Source organism: Phyllopteryx taeniolatus, chromosome 1 (assembly GCF_024500385.1).
Source record: "Phyllopteryx taeniolatus isolate TA_2022b chromosome 1, UOR_Ptae_1.2, whole genome shotgun sequence".
Taxonomy (NCBI): Eukaryota; Metazoa; Chordata; class Actinopteri; order Syngnathiformes; family Syngnathidae; genus Phyllopteryx; species Phyllopteryx taeniolatus.
The window spans coordinates 18,067,177-18,089,969 of record NC_084502.1 but is presented as its reverse complement, the minus strand read 5'-3'; the positions used below and the strand labels follow the sequence as shown (position 1 = coordinate 18,089,969).

Here is a 22,793-nt window from a genome sequence, read left to right as displayed (position 1 = left end):
TTTAGCAAATAATCATTAACTTGGAATTTTATGGCTGCAACACGTTCCAAAAAAGCTGGGACAGGTGGCAAAAAAGACTGAGAAAGTTGAGGAATGCTCTTCAAACACCTGTTTAGAACATCCCACAGGTGAACAGGCTAATTGGAACAGGTGGGTGCCATGATTGGGTATAAAAGGAGCTTCCCTGAATTGCTCTGTCATTCACAAACAAAGATGGGGCGAGGTTCACCTCGTTGTGAACAAGTGCGTGGGAAAATAGTAGAGCAGTTTAGGGCAATGTTCCTCAACGTACAATCGCAAGGAATTTCATCATCTATGGTCCATAATATCATCAAAAGGTTCAGAGAATCTGGAGAAATCACTGCATGTAAGTGGCAATGCCGAAAACCAATATTGAATGCCCGAGACCTTCGATCCCTCAGGCAGCACTGCATCAAAAACCGACATCAATGTGTAAAGGATATCACCACATGGGCTCAGGAACACTTCAGAAAACCACTGTCAGTAAATACAGTTCAGCGCGTCAGTGCAACTTGAAACTCTACTATGCAAATCAAAAACCATTTATCAACAACACTCAGAAACGGCGCCAGCTTCTATGGGCCCGAGCTCATCTAAGATGGACTGATGCAAAGTGGAAAAGTGTTCTGTGGTCCGACGAGTCCACATTTCAAATTGTTTTTGGAAATTGTGGACGTCGTGTCCTCTGGGCCAAAGAGGAAAAGAACCAGCCAAACCAAAGTTAAAAAGCCAGCATATGTGATGGTATGGGGCTGTGTTTTTGCCAATGGCATGGGTAACTTACACATCTGTGAAGCCACCATTAATGCTGAAAGGTACATACAGGTTTCAGAGAAACATATGCTGCCATCCAAGCAACGTCTTTTTCATGGACGCCCCTGCTTATTTCAGCAAGACAATTCCAAACCACATTCTGCACGTTACAACAGCGTGGCTTCGTAGTAAAAGAGTGCGGGTACTAGACTGGCCTGCCTGCAGTCCAGACCTGTCTCCCATTGAAAATGTGTGGCGCATTATGAAGCGTAAAATACGACAACGGAGACCCCGGACTGTTGAACAGCTGAAGCTGTACATCAAGCAAGAATGAAAAAGAATTCCACCTACAAAGCTTCGACAATTAGTGTCCTCAGTTCCCAAACGTTTATTTAATGTTGTTAAAAGAATAGGTGATGTAACACAGTGCTAAACATGACCCTGTCCCAGCTTTTTTGGAACGTGTTGCGGCCATAAAATTCCAAGTTAATGATTATTTGCTAAAATCAATAAGGTTTATCAGTTTGAACATGAAATATCTTGTCTTTGTGGTGTATTCAATTAAATATAGGTTGAACATGGTTTGCAAATCATTGTATTCTGTTTTTATTTATGTTTAACACAACGTCCCAACTTCATTGGAATTTGGGTAGTAATTTGTTGGTTAATTGCAATTAAAGAAACATTATTTTGGGATTGCAACGCTTTAATGACTTGTTTTCATTGGGCCAAAAGCACTGATGTCATTGTTGTTGTCCTTAAAACCAAAGTGATGCTCAACAGCTGCAGTAGTAAACAAGTGCACGCTAAAGAAACACGTGGCCACAAACAATCAAGAGGAAAGAAACTGATGCACACATCAGTGCACATACACACGAACATACAGCTTCACACACACACAAAACACTGATTGCTGTCATTAGTTTGTTTTAAAGGAACCAAATAACAGTGATTTTGAGCACTGCAGCATCCATAACAATTTGTCCCTGGAGAGACTCCACAATTTGAACAGGATCAATTCAAACACTCACACATAATCGCATATGTGCACACGCGCAAACACTTTCACGTCGCCATTAAACGTACTTGAGTTTAGCAGAGAGGGGTCGTCTCAGTTATTACACACAGAATTTATTATCACTCATCAAGCAAGGTGCAAAAATAAAAGGCTTTGTTTGATAATGGTTTGAAAGAGATGAGTAAAACTGATGGATGATTTGAGAGTGTTACAAATTTTGCATCAAGACGTGAGGACCCACCCACCCAACATTCTTCTGTCATCCCTTCCTCTATTGTCTGTATGCACAACTTCTGGAGAAAACACAGGCAGCTACAGCACTGCAAAAATAAATTAATAATTAAATAAGAGACCACTGAAAGATTGAACTAAAGAGAAATAAGAGGATTTTAAAATCAAGGGTGAAGTGAGGGACCAATCTTGCTCGCTGTGCTTGTGTCACGGTCATATAGACCTGTAAAGAGATTGAGAAACACTTTCGGTTTTTTTTTTTGTTTTTTTTTTGCATCTCAATGAAAATTAATTAGCATTAACTGATCATTTTGCAGCGGCACGGTGGACGACTGGTTAGAGCCGTCTGCCTCACAGTTCTGAGGAGCAGGATTCAATCCCCGCCTGTGTGGAGTTTGCATGTTCTCCCCGTGCCTGCGTGGGCTTTCTCCGGGCACTCCGGTTTCCTCCCACATCCCAAAAACATGCGTGGTACGTTATTTGACAACTCTAAATTGCCTGCAGGTGTGAATGTGAGTGCGAATGGTTGTTTGTTTGTATGTGCCCTGCGATTGGCTGGCAACCAGTTCAGGATGTACCCCGCCTCCTGCCCGATGATAGCTGGGATAGGCTCCAGCATGCCCGCGACCCTAGTGAGGAGAAGGGGCTCAGAAAATGGATGGATGGATGATCATTTTGCAGTAGTCTCTTAATTTTTCCCAGAGCTGTATACCAGGTAATTACACAGTAACGCTCTCCCATCGCAGCATTAACTCTTAAGAGACGTGCAAGCCCAATGAAGTGTTAGGTAAGTGACAATAAGGATAAGAGTAGTCTCCCTGGACAGAGATGAGGCGCTCTGCTACCAGAACTCTCCACCAAAGTAAACTTGTCATTGATCCATCCATTTTTTTTTATACTGCTGTGCTGGAGCCTATCCCAGCTGACTTCGGGCGAGAGGCACGGTACAACCTGGACTGGTCGCCAGCCAATTGTATACCACATAAAGACTATCAACTACTCATGCTCACATTCACACCTACGGACAATTTAGAGTCTTCAATTAACCTACCGTGCATGTTTTTGGGATGTGTGAGGAAATTGGAGTACCAGCAGAAAATCCCGCAAGCACAGGGAGAACATGAAAACTTCTAACTTCCCCCAACCTCAGAATTGTGTAGCAGATGTGTGAACCACACGTACACAGTGCCTCTGTAAAAAAAAATATATGATAGTCGTGTTTGTAAATGAAGAAAACCTTTTGGCCGTTTTTGGTATTTTTGCACAGATTTTTAGCCAAATTGAAAATAATAAATCCATAGAGCAAGAAACACAAAGTAGACACACTTTATTTGCTTTAGCAGGTCACGAGAAAATAATTTGGTGGGCTGAATCTGGCCCCCATGCCTTGAGTTTGACACTTGTTATTTAAACCATCATTTACAACTGTATCTCCAGAAGCCCCCCAAACTGACCCTTTGAAATAGTTAGGCTGATAAAAGCTCAACTTTTTACAAATGTAAAATATGTGCAGTCTATTTCTGATTGGTGCATTTTATGATGTCTTCTTTTGATTGCTTCTCCTGGAGGCCCCTTTAGGGACCCTCGGCTATTCTGTGGCGACATGCCAAGAACGTCTGTACCTCCTGGACCCCCTCAAGGCAGCAGACAGCCAAAATGTCAGCTGGACCCTCTACAGAGTGACGAGGAAACCAGGGATTGTGTGAGAGAGACCAAAGTTGAAGAGAAAAAGAGTGACAGTTTGGGGAATAGGAGCAGTAGGGGCCTATCTAGACAATCGGTTGGTGATTGGAAATTTAATTTTAGCACAATTCTATACCGTTATACAAGTAATTACATTGCATTTTACTGAAATTGTCTATTCTAATCCTGAACGGCAGACAAAATATGGTGCACTTTATAATTGTGTTCCATTGTGTTGTTGTGTGTTGTCCCTGCGGTCAGACCTAAATTGTTTCTCTCATTTGTGTACTTCATCCAAGAAGTACAGTGGCCTTCATGGGTCAAAAGACATTTTGATGAATCACTCAACTGTATTATAAAATTCGAATTCATGAGTTAGTAAATTCTCAGTAACAAGATTTGTGTTTCAGCTATAAAGTTAACATGGTCAGTAAATATGTAACAATGTGTAATATTAACTGTAACTCATAGGTTTTGGGTTTCTTTGCCTCGGGTTTAATTAACTAAAAGTTCAGTAGGATTTTTTTTCATACTGAATTATTCTCAGACACGGTAAATCTAATTGAATGGAGGTTTTCAGAGGTAGAAAAAGACTGAAGCCTCGATTTTTGTGACTGGCATAATAAACTTTGCGTTGAGCCTGGTTAGTCTTGGCGTTGGTAATTTTGTGGATCAATGCACCCTGGCGCAAATAAAAGAAGGTGGTCTGCCTTGCTGTGGGAGTGACCAAAGCCGGCTTCAATCATGTCCAATCAAAGCAGATCCTCTCATTCCCTTTAAATGCGGCACACTGACAGAGGTCCAAGCTCGGAAAGTATGATTATACGGCTCTGCAAGCTGACCTCCAAGGGCAGATGATGTAAAGTTGGTTTGGGAAGAGATCACAACTGTAAACTGGCCACTAGAGACCATTCATTTTCTACACCGCTTGTCCTCATTATGGGTCGTACTCGTAGCTGAGCTGGATCATTTTCTGTTTGACTTTGAGCGAGAGGTAGGGTACACCCTGGACTGGTCGCCAGGCACAAGGCATGAATAATACAATTTTAAAAATGCTAAAGGTTACATAATCTTTCGCTGGCCTGGGTTGTCTCTTCACCCTATTGGTTTACAGTAAGTCTTATCCACTTGATTGGCACACCTTAAATGTATCATATATAGACCTCGTGGTATGTGATATGTGGCGGCATGAATGGTTAGCAAATCTGCCTCACAGTGCTGAGGACCCGGGTTTAAATCCGGCCTTGCGTCTGAGGAGTTTTCATGTTCTCCCTGTGCCTGCGTGGGTTTTCTCCAGGTTCTCCCATTTCCTCCCACATCCCAAACACATGGAAGGTAGGTTAATTGAAGACTCTAAATTGTCCGTAGGTATGAATGTGAGTGCGAATGGTTGTTTGTTTTTATCTGCCCTGCGATTGTCTGGCGACCAGTTCAAGGTGTACCCCGCATCCTGCCCGGTATAGGCTCCAGCATACGCACGACCCTAGTGAGGTGGTTAAGCAGTGTAGAAAATGGATGGATGGAAATTGATTAATGGTATGTAGCTTAGCTCTGCATTTGGTGTTTTTAATGTGTTTGTGTTGTATCTCAATGACGTCAAGCTCTAGAGAGCAAAAAAGATCTGAATTGTGTCATTTAAACCATGCATGCAGTTTACATCTTGCTTTATAGTCTCATAACAACAATGTCACAGCTCATGGTTTTGGAAAAGTGAGAGGCATTCAAAGGTGTGAAAAGGTCTAATATTAGCTTACATGTGCTGTAATAAAAGTAAGACTGTTCTTGAAACTTTCTACATAAGCACAGCAAACCTTACACATACTCTATTATAGCTCCTACGAGGACAGTCACTATCAAGTAGAAAAAATTACACTCTTCAATTTGCCCATCATATGCCAGTTCCACAGGGAGAGCATACATTTACCTCGTGAAATTAAAATATAAAGGTAGCTTATATGCATCCAAGTAAAATAAAGTGAACAGTTTTCTGATCCAAAGCAAAATAATTCAGTATTTTTTATTTTATTTGTCTTTTTGATTCCTTTATCCAAAGCAATTTTGATGCTAGTTTTCACTTTCTGTAGTTCAAGTAAACGCTGAATTTGAACGACAGGTAAATTAGAATTAGCAGCGTGAGGAGGTGTGTAATTAAATGAGTTGTCATTCATCTAAAATCGAATGCATAATTCAAAAAGCATTAGAAAGGAATGAACTGGCTCTCGTAACAGCATTCTACACTGCAATTATGTGACGCGCATCTCCTAATGGCTGTGAGGACTTAGTCTAAAATGTGTTCATCTGTGGAATTTTAGTCATGGTTCACCTCACTCAGTCTGTCACGCAGCACAAATACACAAATTCACAAAGGCGAGAAGAGGGAGCGTATAGAGGGGACGTCAAGTGGACCGAGAAAATGTTCTCACATTACTATTTTGTCACTTTTACCCAAATGTTTTTACCATTTTAAAATGTGATTTGATTGTGTTGTATTAGTATGCAGAATACCTAACATTCCGTGGCGACAAATACGACAACTTTTTATTCATTATTCATTCTAAATACATTTTGAACAAATAAAAATCGATTTGAGACTGGGATGTTAATCGAGTGTTCTCTTATCGACATCTTGTGGTTGCTGGCAGTAATTACCTAAAAATGTTGTTGTTTAGATCTCCAACCAATAGATGGCGGTAATGTGCATAAACGTTTTTCGACAAACACCATTAAACACAGAAAGATGAAAAATAGCAGGAAGTGTTCTGAGTTGGCTAATGGCTAGCTACCTGGCAAGGCTACAGGCGTCATTTTCTAAGGGTTTTTGTTTGTTTTAGTAGTTTTCTCGATTGTTGCTCAAATGTAGACATGCTGCCAGGGTGCTGACTTTACGCCAATCTTGATTACATCCGTTTGACTGCGTGTCATATGCGTACGTTTCACAGCTAGCATTAGTTTCATGTAATCTGATGTTAAAGATTCCGGTTTGAGTTGGGATTATGTGTGTTCTGATTGTTGTGTTGAGCGTTGCCTTGTCCTGATGTGCGCTCGACCCTCGTAATCAGAGAGCACCGTGGGCTGCCGCTATGGAGGAGCGAAAACTGAAGAGAAAGAGCCCGAGGACGCCCACAGCCCCAGCGCCAGCGCCAGCGGCGGTTGCGGTTGCGGTGACGGTAGCAGCGCCGACAGCAACAACCGGATCTGGCCGGAAACACAGTGCTTCTACCGGTGGGAAACATGTCGGCTACAGTCATGGCACGGGGTCTCATTCCAGCCAGAAGAGCAAAAATAGAAGGTAGCAGCAAAATTTGGGCAGCATCCATGCATTTTCTTTACCGCTTATCCTCACTTGCACTCACAAGTTAATACTTTAATTAAGGGGTGTCAAACTCATTCAATGATTTTCAAGGCCTTTTAACCATGCGTTTTCTCAGTGTCAAAGGCCCACACCCCTGCTTTAATTGGTGTTTTGTTTTTTCCAGGGGACTTCGTGAGAAATCAAAGTATAAAATGGGTTCCGGTGTTCACCCCAGCCCAAATCAGAAACAGGCAGCACCCATCATCCAGCACTCGTTCTTGACTGATGTCTCTGACGTGCAGGAGATGGAGAATGGACTTCTCAGCCTCCTCGATGACTTCCACTCTGGGAAATTGCAAGCGTTTGGTGAGCTGATTAATGGAGTTTCACTGCTTGACTCGAGAGAGACAATTCAGTTGTTGTTTTTTGTTTTCGAATGGCACAATTCAAATATGGCAGCACAAAAAGAAAATAAAACCTGATATATAAATAAAAAATGTATGTCCCCATATTGGAATTACGCTTCTTCAGACAGATTTCCACTCCAGGCCTATGTGCCCAATTCTGATTTCGTGCCCGCTTTGTAATATGAGGCTTGTTAAAATGTCTTGGGACCCTATCACTTCAGTGCCTCAAATTAAAAATGTTTTTTAGGGTAATTTAGATGCATTTTGGAAGTCGGCACATGTAATGGATCGGTCAATAGACAAAACAAATCGGATATAAACGCTAAATCGGAATTGGACACTTGGACCTGAAGTATAAATCCAGCCTTGGGTATTTTCACCCAAACAGCAAGTTAAACAAGAGTTGATAAACTTTTCTTTTGTCTTGTATATCCCAGGTAATGAGTGTTCCATCGAGCAGATGGAACATGTGCGGGAGATGCAGGAGAAGCTGGCCCGCTTACACTTTGACCTGTACGGCGAGGAGGAAGAGATGCAAGAGGAACAGAGGAAAACAGCACGGGACAGCAACATGGACAAGTTGCTTCTAAATGTAAGATATTGGACATTAAACAGTTCTGTGCAAAACTTTTGTACCACCACTAGCATTGTTGTTTTAAGGACCTTTTCTGTAGTAGTAATATTGACATAGTTAAAATAGTTAATAATTATGCTTCAATTCCCTTTAACTCCAGTGTAAGTCACACCTACTAAACACCACTTACATTGAAGAGTATTCACTTTTTCCACTTTTATTCCACATTTGCAAAGTATGTCAAAAACACACAAGGAGTTTGTCTCCGGTAGTTGGAGCCACTCTCGTACGATAACAGACAGTCAATTGACAGAGAATACTTTTGAGACATAAAGAAATTGAAAAAAAAAAACTGTCACTGAGCGATAAAAGGTTGCTAGTAATCTGGTAATGCCGGTACAATTTATTTTTTTAATAAATGCAAAAAGATGTAGAGTCCTATAGCAATTAGAGCAGTTTGAAATGAATAGAACAATAGTCTGGTGCAATGACCATTGTGCAAAGGGTGCAGAGACTTCAAGCAACGTATGCAGTTTAAAGGTACTAGTAGTGCGATAATCTGGGACAATGTCGATTGTGCAATTGTAGCAGATGCTACTCAGACACACTAGTGGCTGGTATTGGTCAATAACAGATATGCAAATAGTGCAGCGTGGCGAGACTACTACAATGAGTGCACGAGTAATGAATGTATAATTGCCCGACAGAAATGTGACAACAAACTCAAGACAAAAAATTGGCAGCATGTTGCAATGGAATTGTAGTTACGTAACTGTTTAAGAAGTTAATGGCAAGAGTGAAGAAGCTGTTGAAATGTCTGCTTGTTTTAGTTTGCGTTGTTCGGTAGTGCCTACCTGAGGCAAGGAGCTGGAAGAGGTGGTGACCAGGATGTGGAGGGTCCAAGAGGATTTTGCATGCTCTTGTTTTAGTTCTGGCAGCGTGCAAGTCCTCAAGGGTGGGTAGGGGGGTACAGAAAATCTTTTCAGCAGTTTTGATTGTCCGTTGCAGTCGGAGTTTGACCTTTTTTGTAGCAGCACCAAACCAGACTCTGATGGACGAACACTGGACTGATTCGATGATTGCTGTGTAGAACTGCCTCATCAGCTCCTGTGACAGGCCGTGCTTCCTCAGAAGCCACAGGAAGTACATCCTCTGCTGGGCCTTTTTGAGGATGGAGTTGATGTTGATCTCTACAGTCTTGAGCGTGTTCAGCTCCAGGTTGTGTCGGCCGCACCACAGCTCTAGCAGCCCCACTTCCTGTCGATACGCAGACTCGTCACCGTCTTTGATGAGCCTGATGACCGTGGTGTCGTCTGCAAACTTCAGGAGTTTGACAGCCGGGTGTGTTGAGGTGCAGTCGTTTGTGTAGAGAGCGAAGGGCAGCGACGAGAGGACACAACCTTGGGGCGCCCCGGTGCCGGTGGTGTGTGTAGATGCGGTGGCCTCCCGCAGCCTCACCTGCTGTGTCCTGTACAGTTCCAGCGATCTATTGAAGATCTGTGTGAAGACTGGAGCGAGCTGGTCCACGCAGACTTAAGTTGTTTGAAGATCCTGTTTGTGGATGGTCAACGCAGAAGTCAAAGGTGTGATGTTGATCGGTGGTGCGGCTAGGTGGGTGTGAAAGTGTCCTTTGCAAATCTGCAGTAGAAGGTGTTCAAGTCGTCGGCTAGTTTTTTATTGGTTCCAGCTTGGGGGGTTGGTCACTTGTAATTGGTTAGCGATTGTAATGCATGCCGGACTGATTTAGAGTCATTAGCGATAAACTGTTTTTCTAGCTTCACTGCATAGTTTCTCTTTGCAATGTTAATTTCTTTAGTCAGCTGGTTTCTAGCGCAATTATTCAGGGCCCTATCCCCACTTGATATGCATCTTCTTTAGCCTGGCGAAGTTGCTTAAGTTTGGCAGTGAACCATGGTTTGTTGTTATTGAACGTGCGAAATGACTTTGTTGGTACACACACCTCTTCACAGAAACTGATATAGGATGTGACAGTGTCCGTATATTCATCCAGGCTGCCAGCTGAATTTTCAAAGACACTCCTGTCTGTGCAATCTAGACAGCTTTGAAGTTCTATCTTTGCTTCGTTGGTCCACTTTTTCACTGTTTTCACCGTAGGTTTCGCGCATTTAAGTTCTTGCCTGTATGTTGGTATTAAGTGAATTAAGCAGTGATCAGACGAGCCCAGAGCTGCGCGGCCAATAGCACGGTATGCGTTATTTAGCGTAGTATAGCAGTGGTCTAAAATGTTATTTTCCCTGGTAGGACAGTCAATGTGCTGCTTGTATTTAGGGAGTTTGTGGTTTAGTTTAGCTTTGTTAATGTCCCTGAGCATAATGAGGGGTGAGTCTGGGTGTTTTTTTTTGTGGTTTTTTTCAATTTTGTTTACTTGTTCAGCGAGCGTTAGCAGTGCGGCATTCGTGTTAGCTTGGGGAAGATGTAAACACCGGTGAGAATGAAAGATATCATAATGACTGTTTTTGCGTTAGCACATTAAAAATTCAAGTATTGTACTTACTATATCAGTAAGCACACCAATTGGTATGACACTTCAAATCACCATTGTTTCTGCATTTTGATTGGTGTCCACTTGTGGTCAAACCAGATTGGACATGACCTGGCAAGCGAAACTTTTATCGATAGAAGGTCCCACACTTAACCAAGCTATGAAGTCAAAGGAATTTTCTGTAGACCCCACAGATTTGGGAAAGGCTAGAAAAAAAAATCTTCAGCGTTGAAGGTCCCAAAAAGCAAGGTTACAGGGGCGTCCTCGATTTACCACTGTCTCTCTGACTTTGGAGCATTACATTGTCAGGTCACAAACAGTGTGCAATGAACTCAGACCAGTCTTCACCTTCCAACGGGACAATGATCCTTAGCACAGAGCCAAGACAACAAAAGAGTGCCTTGGGGAGTCGTCTATGAATATCCTCCAGTCGCACAGTTGAAGCTCAGACTTGAACCCAATGTGGCGATCTGAAAATGGCTTTGCACTGATGCTTTGTATTTTAGAGGATCTGCATTGAAGAATGAGACGAACTGCCCAAAATTAGGCAACATCCTAAGGAAGGCAACATTTAAAAACTTTTTATTTCACTTTGTCATTCTGGAGGTTTGTGTACATCCATCCATCCATTTTCTGAGCCGCTTCTCCTCACTAGGGTCGCGGGCATGCTGGAGCCTATCCCAGCTGTCATCGGGCAGGAGGCGGGGTACACCCTGAACTGGTTGGGTTTGTGTACAGTGAGGGGAAAAAAAGTAGTGTGCCACCAATTGTGCAAGTTCTCCCACTTAAAAAGATGAGAGAGGCCTGAAATTTTCATCATAGGTATACCTCACCTATGAGAGACAAATGAGGGGGAAAAAACCCCCCCCAGAAAATTAATGTTTTAGCAAATTATGGGGGCCCCGCCTGTGTGGTGTTTGCATGTTCTCCCCGTGCCTGCGTGGGTTTTCTCCGGGCAGTCCGGTTTCCTCCCACATCCCAAAAACATGCATGGTAGGTTAATTGAAGACTCTAAATTGCCCGTCGGTGTGAATGTGAGTGCAATGGTTGTTTGTTTATACGTGCCCTGCGATTGGCTGGCAACCAGTTCAGGATGTACCCCGACTCCTGACCTATGATAGCTGGGATAGGCTCCAGCACTCCCGCGCCCCTTGTGAGGATAAGCGGCTCAGAGAATGGATGGATGGTGGAAAATAAGTATTTGGTCAATAAAGGTTCATCTCAATTCTTTGTTATATATACAGTGGGCACGGAAAGTATTCAGACCCCCTTAAATTTTTCACTCTTTGTTGTATTGCAGCCATTTGTTCAAATCATTTAAGTTCATTTTTTTCCCTCATTAAGGTACACACAGCACCCAATATTGACAGAAAAATTTTTTGCAGATTGAAAAAAATAAAAGTTAATGATTATTTGCTAAAAACAATGCAGTTTATCAGTTTGAACATTAAATATCTTGTCTTTATAGTGTATTCAATTCAATATAGGTTGAACATGATTTGCAAATCATTGTATTCTGTTTTTATTTATGTTTAACACAACGTCCCAACTTTATTGGAATTGGGGTTGTATTTAGCGGCACGGTGGCCGACTGGTTAGAGCGTCAGCCTCACAGTTCTGAGGACCCGGGTTCAATCCCCGGCCCCGCCTGTGTGGAGTTTGCATGTTCTCCCCGTGCCTGCGTGGGTTTTCTCCGGGCACTCCGGTTTCCTCCCACATCCCAAAAACATGCATGAATTGGAGACTCTAAATTGCCCGTAGGCATGACTGTGAGTGTGGATGGTTGTTTGTTCCTATGTGCCCTGCAATTGGCTGGCAACCAGTTCAGGGTGTACCCCGCCTCCTGCCCGATGACAGCTGGGATAGGCTCCAGCACGCCCGCGACCCTAGTGAGGAGAAGCGGCTCAGAAAATGGATGGATGGATGGGTTGTATTTAACTCTGGTGTGGTCCATTTCTTGAGATCATCCTTGAGATGGTTCTACAGCTTCATTGGAGTCCAGCTGTTTTTTATTGTACTGATTGGACTCGATTAGGAAAGCCACAGCTCACAGTGCATGACAGAGCAAATGAGAATCATGAATCATCAAAGGAACTGCCTGAAGAGGTCAGAGACAGATTTGTGGCAAGGCACAGATCTGGCCAAGGTTACAAAAAATATTCTGCTGCACTTAAGGTTCCTCAGAGCACAATGACCTCCATAATCCTTAAATGGAAGACGTTTGGGACGAACTGAACCCTTTTTAGAGCTGACTGTCCGGCCATATTTAGCAATCGGGGGAAGAAGAGACTTGATGAGAGAGGTAGAGAAGAACCCAAAGATCACTGTGGCTGATCTCCAGAGATGCAGTCGGGAGACGGGAGAAAGTTCTACAAAGTCAACCATCACTGCAGCCCTCCACCAGTCGGGGCTTTATGGCAGAGTGGCCCAACGGAAGCCTCTCCTTAGTGCAAGACACATGAAAGCCTGCATGGTGTTTGCTAAAGAACACCTGAAGGACTCCAAGATGATGAGAAATAAGATTCTCTAGTCTGATGAGACCAAGATAGAACTTTTTGGCCTCATTTCTAAGCGGTATGTGTGGAGAAAACCAGGCGCTGCTAATCATCTGTCCAATACAGTCCCAACAGTGAAGCATGGTGGTGGCAGCATCATGCTGATGGGGTGTTTTTCAGCTGCAGGGACTGGATGACCGGTTGCAATCGAAGGAAAGATGATGCGGCCAAGTACAGGGATATCCTAGACGAAAACCTTCTCCAGAGTGCTCAGGACCTCAGACTGGGCTGAAGCTTCACCTTCTAACAAGACAATGACCCTAAGCACACAGCTAAAATAATGAGAGTGGCTTCAGAACAACTCTGTGACTGTTCTTGAATGGCGCAGCCAGAGCCCTGACTTAAACCCAATCGAGCATCTCTGGAGAGACCTGAAATTGGCTGTCCACCAATGTTCACCATCCAACCTGACAGAACTGGAGAGGATCTGCAAGGAGGAATAGCAGATGATCCCCAAATTCAAGTGTGAAAAATCATTCCCCAAAAGACTCATGGCTGTATTAGCTCAAAAGGGTGCTTCTACTAAATACTGAGCAAAGGGTCTGAATACTTATGGCTGTGTGTCAGTTTTCTTTTTTTAATAAATCTGCAAAAAATTCAACAATTCTGTTTTCTGTCAATATGGGGTGCTGTGTGTACATTAATGAGGGGGGGAGAACTTAAATGATTTTAGCAAATGGCTGCAATGTAACAAAGAGTGAAATTTTTAAGGGGGTCTGAATACTTTCCGTACTCACTGTACCCTTTGTTGGCAATGACTGAGGTCAAATGTTTTCTCTCAGTCTTCATAAGGTTTTCACATATTGTTGCTGGTATTTTGGCCCGTTCCTCCATGCAGATCTACTCTAGAGCAGTGATGTTTTGGGGCTGTCGCTGGGCAACACATACTTTCAACTCCCTCCAAAGATTTTCTATGGGATTGAGATCTGGAGACTGGCTAGGCCACTCCAGGACCTTAAAATGCTTCTTAAGAAGCCACTTCATTGCTCGGGATAATTTGGGATCATTGTCATGCTGAAAGACCTAGCCATGTTTCATCGCCAATGCCATTGCTGATGGAAGGAGGTTTTCACTCAAAACCTCACGATACATGGCCCCATTCATTCTTTCCTTTACACGGATCAGTCATCCTGGTCCCTTTGCAGAAAAACAGCCCCAAAGCATGATGTTACAACCCCCATGCCTCACAGTAGGTATGGTGTTCTTCGGATGCAACTCAGCATTCTTTCTCCTCCAAACGCGACAAGTTGAGTTTTACCCAAAACTTTCTATTTTGGGTTTCATCTGACCATACGACATTCTCCCAATCCTCTTCTGGATCATCCAAATGCTCTCTAGCAAACTTCAGATGGGCCTGGACATGTACTGGCTTAAGCAGGGGTACACGTCTGACACTGCAGGATTTGAGTCCCTGGGAACGTAGTGTGTTACTGATTGTAGCCTTTGTTACTTTGGTCCCAAAACTCTGCCGGTCATTCACTAGGTCCCCCTGTGTGGTTCTGGGATTTTTGCTCATCATTCTTGTGATCATTTTGACCCGACGGGGTGAGATCTTACGTGGAGACCCAGATCGAGGGAGATTATCAGTGGTCTTGTATGTCTTCCATTTTCTAATACATTGATTTCTTCACACCAAGCTGCTTAGCTATTGCAGATTCAGTCTTACCAGCCTGGTGCAGGTCTACAATTTTGTTTCTTGTGTTCTTTGACAGCTCTTTGGTCTCGGCCATAGTGGAGTTTGGAGTGTGACTGTTTGAGGTTGTGGACATGTGTCTTTTATACTGATGAGTTCAAACAGGTGCCATAATACAGGTAATGAGTGGAGTACAGGGGAGCCTCTTAAAGTTGTTACAGGTCTGTGAGAGCCAGAAATCTTGCTGGTTTGTAGGTGACCAAATACTTGTTATCCACCATAGTTTCCTGATCAATTCTTTAAAAATCAGACTGTGATTTTCTGGATATTTTTTTTCTCATTTTGTCTCTCATAAGTGAGGTATACCTATGATGTAAATTACAGGACTCTCTCATCTTTTTAAGTGTGAGAACTTGCACAATTGGTGGCTGACTAAATACTTTATTGCTCCACTGTATATAGGATTTTGAGGGAAACCTCAATTGAATTCCATTTTGGTGTGCAATTAGTAAAACTTGGGGAAGAAATTAAGTCGAATGCTCTATTTTCTATATTTATGAACATAAACATATATATTTTATTTGTATTCATATTTATATATTTATATATTATATCTCTATATTTTTGTTTTGTCTCTTTGTCCTCTATAGTCTCAGAACCTTTAATTATGGTTAAAAAAATAAAATCTAATTATAATTTTTCTTTTCAGCTGGAGGAGCTAAGTTCATCTATGTATCCTTGTTGGCCCCTGCAAGACCTCATGTGAGATGTATAAACTGTTGTTGCGTTAGAAGACGTGCTTGTGTTTCCCCTGAACTTGCCTTTTCAGACAGAAACTGAATCTGACCGACAGCCAAGAGATTCCGAAGTCTGCCAGCTTGTGACTGCCTTTCCGCCACAGTCACTGCGGGTAACATGGTTGTTGCCGCTGAGATGCAAAAGCAAAGTTTAATGCGCGTATTGTGAGGGCTGCATTCTAATTTTACTCAACATTAAGATCCCAGTAGTTTAGGCACTAATATTTACTATCTTGTCTGACTGATCACCAGCATCTATTTGCTGTTACAGACAGTGTCCTGTAGAGGAAGGTCTACATTCTAACCAAAGTGATTTGAATTAACTTGACAATAGATTGTGTGGCTGCAAACAATATTATAGCACTCTGTTGCACTTTATATTATCAGTCAATTGGTGTATAATCAAACAAATTTATCAATATGTGGTTACCATGTGTAACAAATAGTGTTTTTATCACCTTTAAGCATCAAGATTAAATGGTCCACATGTACAGTGGCTGAAATAAGTATTTAAAACATCACCATTTTTCTCATTAAATATATTTCCAATGGTGCTATTGGCCTGAAAATGTCACCTGATGTTGGAAACAAACCAAGCAATCCTTACATACAAAGAAAGTAGAACAATTAAGAAATTAAGTTGTGTGTAAAATGTGAAATGACACAGGGAAAAAGTATTGAACACATAAAGAAAGGGAGGATCAATAAAGCATGGAAAGCCAAGACAACACCTAAAATCTATCAATAATAAAACAGCAATCCAGCCCCTTGTCAGTGCAAATGAATATAATCTGGTTCAGTCCTAATTGATGGCCTACAAAAAGATCTCATTGCCAAAGTATGAGTCAAGACACATCTCATGATGGGTAAGAGCAGAGAGCTATCTCAAGACCATCGCAAGCTAATTGTTGCAAAACATAACGATGGCATTTGTTACAGAATCAGAATCAGAATCAGAATCATCTTTATTTGCCAAGTATGTCCAAAACACACAAGGAATTTGTCTCCGGTAGTTGGAGCCGCTCTAGTACAACAGACAGTCAATTTACAGAACACTTTGGAGACATAAAGACATTGACAAAAAACAACAACAAACAACAATTGTGCAAAAAGATGCAGAGTCCTCAGTTGGAATGGCTAATAACGCAATAGTCCGGTGCAATGACCATTGTGCAAAGGGCACTGAGACTTCAAGGAGTGTATGCGGTTTAAAGTGACGAGTACTGCGATAATCTGGGACAATGGTTGTGCAAATGTTACAGATACTCCTCAATCAGTGTGCAAATGGAGCAGATGCTACTCTGGCATGAGTGGCCACTATATGCAAATAGTGCAGCACGGCGAGACAACTACAGTGAGTGCACGAGTAATACATAATACAGAAATGTGACAACGAACTCAAGTCAAAAAATTGCCAGCTTGTTGTAATGGAATTGTAAGTTAGCTGTTCAAGAAGTTGATTGCAAGAGGGAAGAAGCTGTTGGAATGTCTACTAGTTCTAGTTTGCATTGATCGGTAGCGCCTACCTGAGGGAAGGAGCTGGAAGAGCTGGTGACCAGGGTGGGGAGGGTCCGAGAGGATTTTGCACGCCCTTGTCTTAGTTCTGGCAGCGTGCAAGTCCTCAAGGGTGGGTAGGGGGGTACCGACAATCCTTTCAGCAGTTTTGATTGTCCGTTGCAGTCGGAGTTTGTCCTTTTTTGTAGCAGCACCAAACCAGACTGTGATGGAAGAACACAGGACTGATTCGATGACCGCTGTGTAGAACTGTCTCAGCAGCTCCGGTGGCAGGCCATGCTTTCTCAGAAGCCGCAGGAAGTACATCCTCTGCTGGGCCTTTTTGAGGACGGAGTTGATGTTGGTCGCCCACTTCAGGTCCTGGGAGATTGTAATTCCCAGGAACTTGAAGGTCTCGACGGTTGACACAAGGCAGCTGGACAGCGTGAGGGGCAGCTGTGGCGAAGGATGCCTCCTGAAGTCCACGATCATCTCTACAGTCTTGAGCGTGTTCAGCTCCAGGTTGTGTCGGCCGCACCACAGCTCCAGCCGCTCCGCTTCCTGTCGATATGCAGACTCGTCACCGTCCTTGATGAGGCCGATGACAGTGGTGTCATCTGCAAACTTCAGGAGTTTGACAGTCGGGTTCGCTGAGGTGCAGTCGTTCGTGTAGAGAGAGAAGAGCAGCGGAGAGAGGACACAACCTTGGGGCGCCCCAGTGCTGATGCTGCGTGTGGATGAGGTGGCCTCCCCCAGCCTGACCTGCTGTGTCCTGCCCGTCAGAAAGCTGTAGATCCACTGGCAGATGGCAGGTGAGACGCTGAGCTGGAGAAGCTTGGATGAAAGGAGATCAGGGATGATGGTGTTGAACGCTGAGCTGAAGTCCACGAACAGGATCCTCGCGTAGGTCCCTGCACTGTCGAGGTGTTCTAGGATGAAGTGCAGTCCCATGTTGACTGCATCATCCGCAGATCTGTTCGCTTGGTAGGCAAACTGCAGGGGGTCCAGCAGGGGACCTGTGACACTCTTGAGGTGGTCCAGCACAAGACGTTCAAAGGACTTCATGACCACAGATGTCAAAGCGACAGGCCTGTAGTCATTCAGACCCGAGATTGCAGGTTTCTTGGGGACTGGGATGATGGTGGAGCGTTTGAAGCAGGATGGAACTTCGCACATTTCCAGTGATCTGTTGAAGATCTGAGTGAAGACTGGCGCGAGCTGGTCCGCGCAGACTTTGAGGCAGGATGGAGACACGTGGTCCGGGCCTGCCGCTTTGTTAATCTTTTGTTGTTTGAAGATGCGTCTCACATCCTGTTCATGGATGGTTAACGCAGAGGTCAGAGGTGTGATTGTGGTCGCGGGTGCGGCCGGGTTGGTGTGTGGTGTGAAACTGTCCTTTTCAAATCTGGAGTAGAAGGTATTCAAGTCGTTGGCTAGTGTGCTATTGTTCTCAGCTTGGGGGGATCGTCGCTTGTAATTAGTCAGCGACTGGAATGCATGCCAGACTGATTTAGAGTCGTTTGTGCTAAACTGTTTTTCCAACTTTGCTGTATAGATCCTCTTTGCAATGTTAATTTCTTTAGTCAGCTGGTTTCTAGCTCGATTATACAGGGCCCTGTCCCCGCTCTGATATGCGTCCTCCTTAGCTTGGCGAAGCTGCTTAAGTTTAGCAGTGAACCACGGCTTATTGTTGTTGAATGTGCGAAATGATTTGGTTGGAACACAGACCTCTTCACAGAAACTGATATAGGATGTAACAGTGTCCGTATATTCATCCAGGCTGCCAGCTGAATTTTCAAAGACACTCCAGTCTGTGCAGTCTAAGCAGCTTTGAAGTTCCATCTTGGCTTCATTTGTCCACTTTTTGACTGTTTTCACTGTAGGCTTCGCACATTTAAGTTCTTGCCTGTACGTCGGTATTAAGTGAATTAAGCAGTGATCAGACGAGCCCAAGGCTGCACGAGGTATAGCACGGTATGCGTTTTTTACCGTGGTGTAGCAGTGGTCTAAAGTATTATTTTCCCTGGTAGGACAGTCGATGTGCTGCTTGTATTTAGGGAGTTCGTGGTTGAGTTTAGCTTTGTTAAAGGCGCATAGCAAAGCTTCTCAACGTTCCAGCGAGCACGGTTGGGACCATAATACATAAGTGGAAAGCCAATCATATCAGCATAAATTTGCCTCAATCAGGTGCTCCTCGCAAGAGTTCCGAAAGAGGAGTGCAAAGAATAATCACAAGAGTTGTCCACGAGTCAAGGACCACCTGTGGAGAGCTTCATCAACACCTGGAATTAGCAGGTACTGTTGTCACACAGAAAACAGTGAGTAATGTGCTCTGCCGCCATGGCTTGTAGCATGCTCACCACACAAGACCCCATTGCTGGAAAAAAAGCATGTCAAAGCTCGTATAAAGTTTGCTGAACAATATTTGGACAAGCCAGTTAAATGCTGTGACAATATAGTCTGATCGGATGAGCGCAAAATGGAACTGTTTGGATCCCATAATGTACACCACGTTTGGAGGAGAAATGGCACTGCACATCAACCTAAAAACTAGTGATGGTGAGATGCAGCTTCATGAAGCATCATAACATTTAGACCATTATACACTGCTGGCCATGTGTATAATCACAGGCAACTATCTCAGGCCACATAATTTGTCATGCATTGCAATCTAGCATTTGTTGTGGCTCTTGGAAATGACTATGAATGACAAAAAAATGTCTGACCAAATATTGTGATGACATGAAATAAGAAAATATTATTTGAACATATTCTGTGCGCGTAACTGTTACCAAAATGGTAGTAATTGTATACAGGTATGTCTAAAAAAAAAAAAATAGAATGTGGTAGAAAACTCAATTGATTTCAGTAGTCATACATATAAAGTCGTTAAAAACTACTTCTCAGAGGGCAAATTCCTGCCTAAATTCTACAATAAAAAGAAATTCCATTGTTTCATAATAGTTTGTTACATTCTTGTTTCTAGAGATGGCAAGTTTGGAGTTGTCTTTTGCTGTAAGCTATAATCATCAAAATTATACATGTATAAAAGAAATCATGAAATATTTCAGTGTGTGTGATGCATCTCTAGTTTCACTTTTTGAACTACTTTAGTAAATTAAGCTTTTGACTCTATTATAATTTATTGAGATGTACCATTATGGCAGCTTGTGCTATGTCTTTGTCAACTTTGGGGGATGGCATGGGCTTATGCAGGCAGAGGACATTGAAAGTGTTTGTAGGACTAGGAATAGGGCAGTAAATATGCTTGTGTAACTTGGACTATGATGTAAAGAACAGGGGAGATTTTATTCATTTCTCTCCAGAAATAATAGTTTCTCAACATTTTGTGGTTTTAAGCGATTCCTTTTCTTTGATATGACCTCCCCAGCTTTTGAAAATACTCTTTCACATGGCACAGAAGATGCCAGGGTGCACAAATACGCCAAAGCAAGCGTGTACAAATTGGGGTAAAGTGATTTGCGCCTCTCCCAGTACTCTAAAGGGTTTTCCATCCTGCTCCAATTAGGCTCAGATAGGTAGCGCTGGATCTCGACAGTGGCATCTGCAGAAACATTTCTTGACTTATGTGCTTCCATGACACTGCTGTCAAAACGATGCCACAGTGTGCTACCTAAGAGGAAAACACAGATCATGTTAGTAAGTGCTCTGGTAGGAGTACTTCCTCTCAAAATTTAAATGAATACATTACCTCCAGTGACAGCATGGGATGTGGAAGCCTCTGGGATTTCCTCTCTGTTTTTTTCGTACTTCATTACACTGATGCACTCAGAGGTCAGTCTCTTTATAGCTTCTGTGGCTTTAGTGGGGCTGAAAAACCCTATCGCTTTAAAACGAGGTTCCAGGAGTGTAGGTAGGTGTAGGCTCATTGATTGTAATGTGAATAGCTTATGTCGGAGTTGCCTGATGAGTTGAGCTCCCATTTGCAGTGTAACTGTTGGTGCTGGTTTGGTCATTTCCTCTTGTAGGGTTTGCTCCAGCATCTTCAACAAGGGGAGACAACCCTTCAACAATGTTAAATTCATCCAATGTCAATAAGGGGATGTCATGTTGTAGGCCTGCTAAAGCTGCTCCTACTGGCTCCCTTTGTTCAAATAAACGTTGCAGCATCAAGTATGTGCTGTTCCATCAAGTTTCCACTTCTTGCAAAAGCTTCATGTTGTTCAGCCCCATATTAAGATGTACTTGTGTAAGCGTCTCCTTCAAAGATACAGATGAGTAGGCCATTAATCACTGTAGTGGAACTACGAACAAATTATTACCATTATAAAGTTGGAATGAAGGGAAATAGCATACCTTAGCAGTGGTGCTGCTTCTGAAGTAACCAACCAGCTTCCTTGCTTTGGTTCTGATGCCAAAGAGCACAGGGTACTGGTCAAGTTTCTTTTTTACAAGTAAATTTAGTGTGTGAGCAATACAAATGTGATGCGAAGTTTCGGCTCTCCCACACAGGCAACCATGTTTGGTGCGCCGTCAGTGACTATACATGTCACCTTCGTAGTGATTCCCCATTCCTCCATCAGGGAGGCTTTCACATGACCTATATTTTCTGCTGTGTGGGATTGGGGGAATGCATGCACTCCCAAAAGCACTAAACAGGCTACCACAAAATGGCAAGTTATTGCCAGGTAGGCGTCCATGTCACACGTAAGGCTTACGGCAGCCACCTTTGCCACTTCATCCTTAGCCTTCTTCTTAGCAGACTCATATTTAGCCTCCATCATGGCTTTCAGAGCCTGAAGGAGTACATATTAATAATAATGACAGATACAATAACATGATGGTGTGGGGCTGCTTTTGAGTAAATTGTACTGGTAAACTTCACGTTATTGAAGGAATGATGAATGGGCAAATGTACTGAGACATTCTTGACAGAAATCTGCTGCCATTTACGAGGATGATGAAAATTAAACGAGGGTGGACTTTTCAGCAGGATAATGATCCAAAGCATCCTGCAGATGAAACTCTCAATTGGTTTCAAATAAATAATAATAAAAATAAAAAAAGCTGCTAGAATGGCCCAGCCAATCACTTGACTTGAATCCAATTGAAAATCTTTGGAAAGAAGTGAAACTCAAGGTCCATAAAATAACCCCACAGAACCTTAAAGATTTGAAGACTGCTTGTGTGGAGGAATGGGCCAAAATCACAACAGAGCAATGCATGCAACTAGTTTCTTCATACATGAGGTGTCTTGAAGCTGTCATTCCAAACATAGGCTTTTGTCCAAAGTATTAAATAAATACCTGTTGGCGTGTTCAATACTTTTTTCCCTGTGTCATTTCACATTATTACACACAACTTAATTTCTGAGCGTATTTGTTCTACTTTCTTTGTATGTATGGATTACTTGGGTTGTTCCCAGCATCTGGTAAAGGTTTCAGGTCAATAGCACCTTTGGAAATATATTTAATGAGAAAAATGGTAACGTGTTAAATACTTATTTCAGCTGCTGTATGTTCTCTGTTGGGCTGCAAACAGTCCAGTAATCCAAATATTGATTTCACTACCATGCCTTAAATTGTGTTGTGACGTAAGCATTTTTAGTTATTGTAGTTCTTCACATGCAAATTGTAATCAATCACTTGCTGCTTTCACTGTCAGTGTCAGCCAATGTTGGGGATGAATTCTCTTCACAGGTTGAACTGTTAAAAACATGTATGCTGCTGTTTTTAATAAAATGAATGAATCACGTTTCTGCAAACATTCCTCAAAAACATTCTGCAGATTTTCAGTAAGCATTTTTCCTTGAAAAAGAGGTTCGTTTTTTTTTTTTTTTTATGTGGAAGTAGAGTACAGTGCAGTGATTGC

The 22,793-nt window shown here is 42.7% G+C and overlaps 1 protein-coding gene across 1 annotated transcript; it reads left to right on the top strand.

Annotated features, from left to right (window-relative positions):
* The first annotated feature begins 6,444 nt into the window (after positions 1 to 6,444).
* Positions 6,445 to 22,676, top strand: ccdc28a (coiled-coil domain containing 28A). Its single transcript, XM_061777274.1, has 6 exons — positions 6,445 to 6,632; positions 6,766 to 6,995; positions 7,183 to 7,364; positions 7,843 to 7,997; positions 15,380 to 15,402; positions 15,500 to 22,676. The coding sequence occupies exons 2-6, from the start codon at positions 6,787 to 6,789 to the stop codon at positions 15,552 to 15,554; spliced, it is 624 nt and encodes a 207-aa protein (XP_061633258.1). The 5' UTR covers positions 6,445 to 6,632; positions 6,766 to 6,786; the 3' UTR covers positions 15,555 to 22,676.
* The last annotated feature ends 117 nt before the right edge of the window (positions 22,677 to 22,793 follow it).

Bases quoted from the DNA above. Each gene is read 5' to 3' on its own strand.
- ccdc28a (XM_061777274.1), top strand. From the start codon at position 6,787: ATGGAGGAGCGAAAACTGAAGAGAAAGAGCCCGAGGACGCCCACAGCC. The intron at 7,365-7,842 runs GTGAGCTGATTA...TGTATATCCCAG, and splicing joins TGGGAAATTGCAAGCGTTTG to GTAATGAGTGTTCCATCGAG. The intron at 15,403-15,499 runs GTATCCTTGTTG...TTGCCTTTTCAG, and splicing joins GAGGAGCTAAGTTCATCTAT to ACAGAAACTGAATCTGACCG.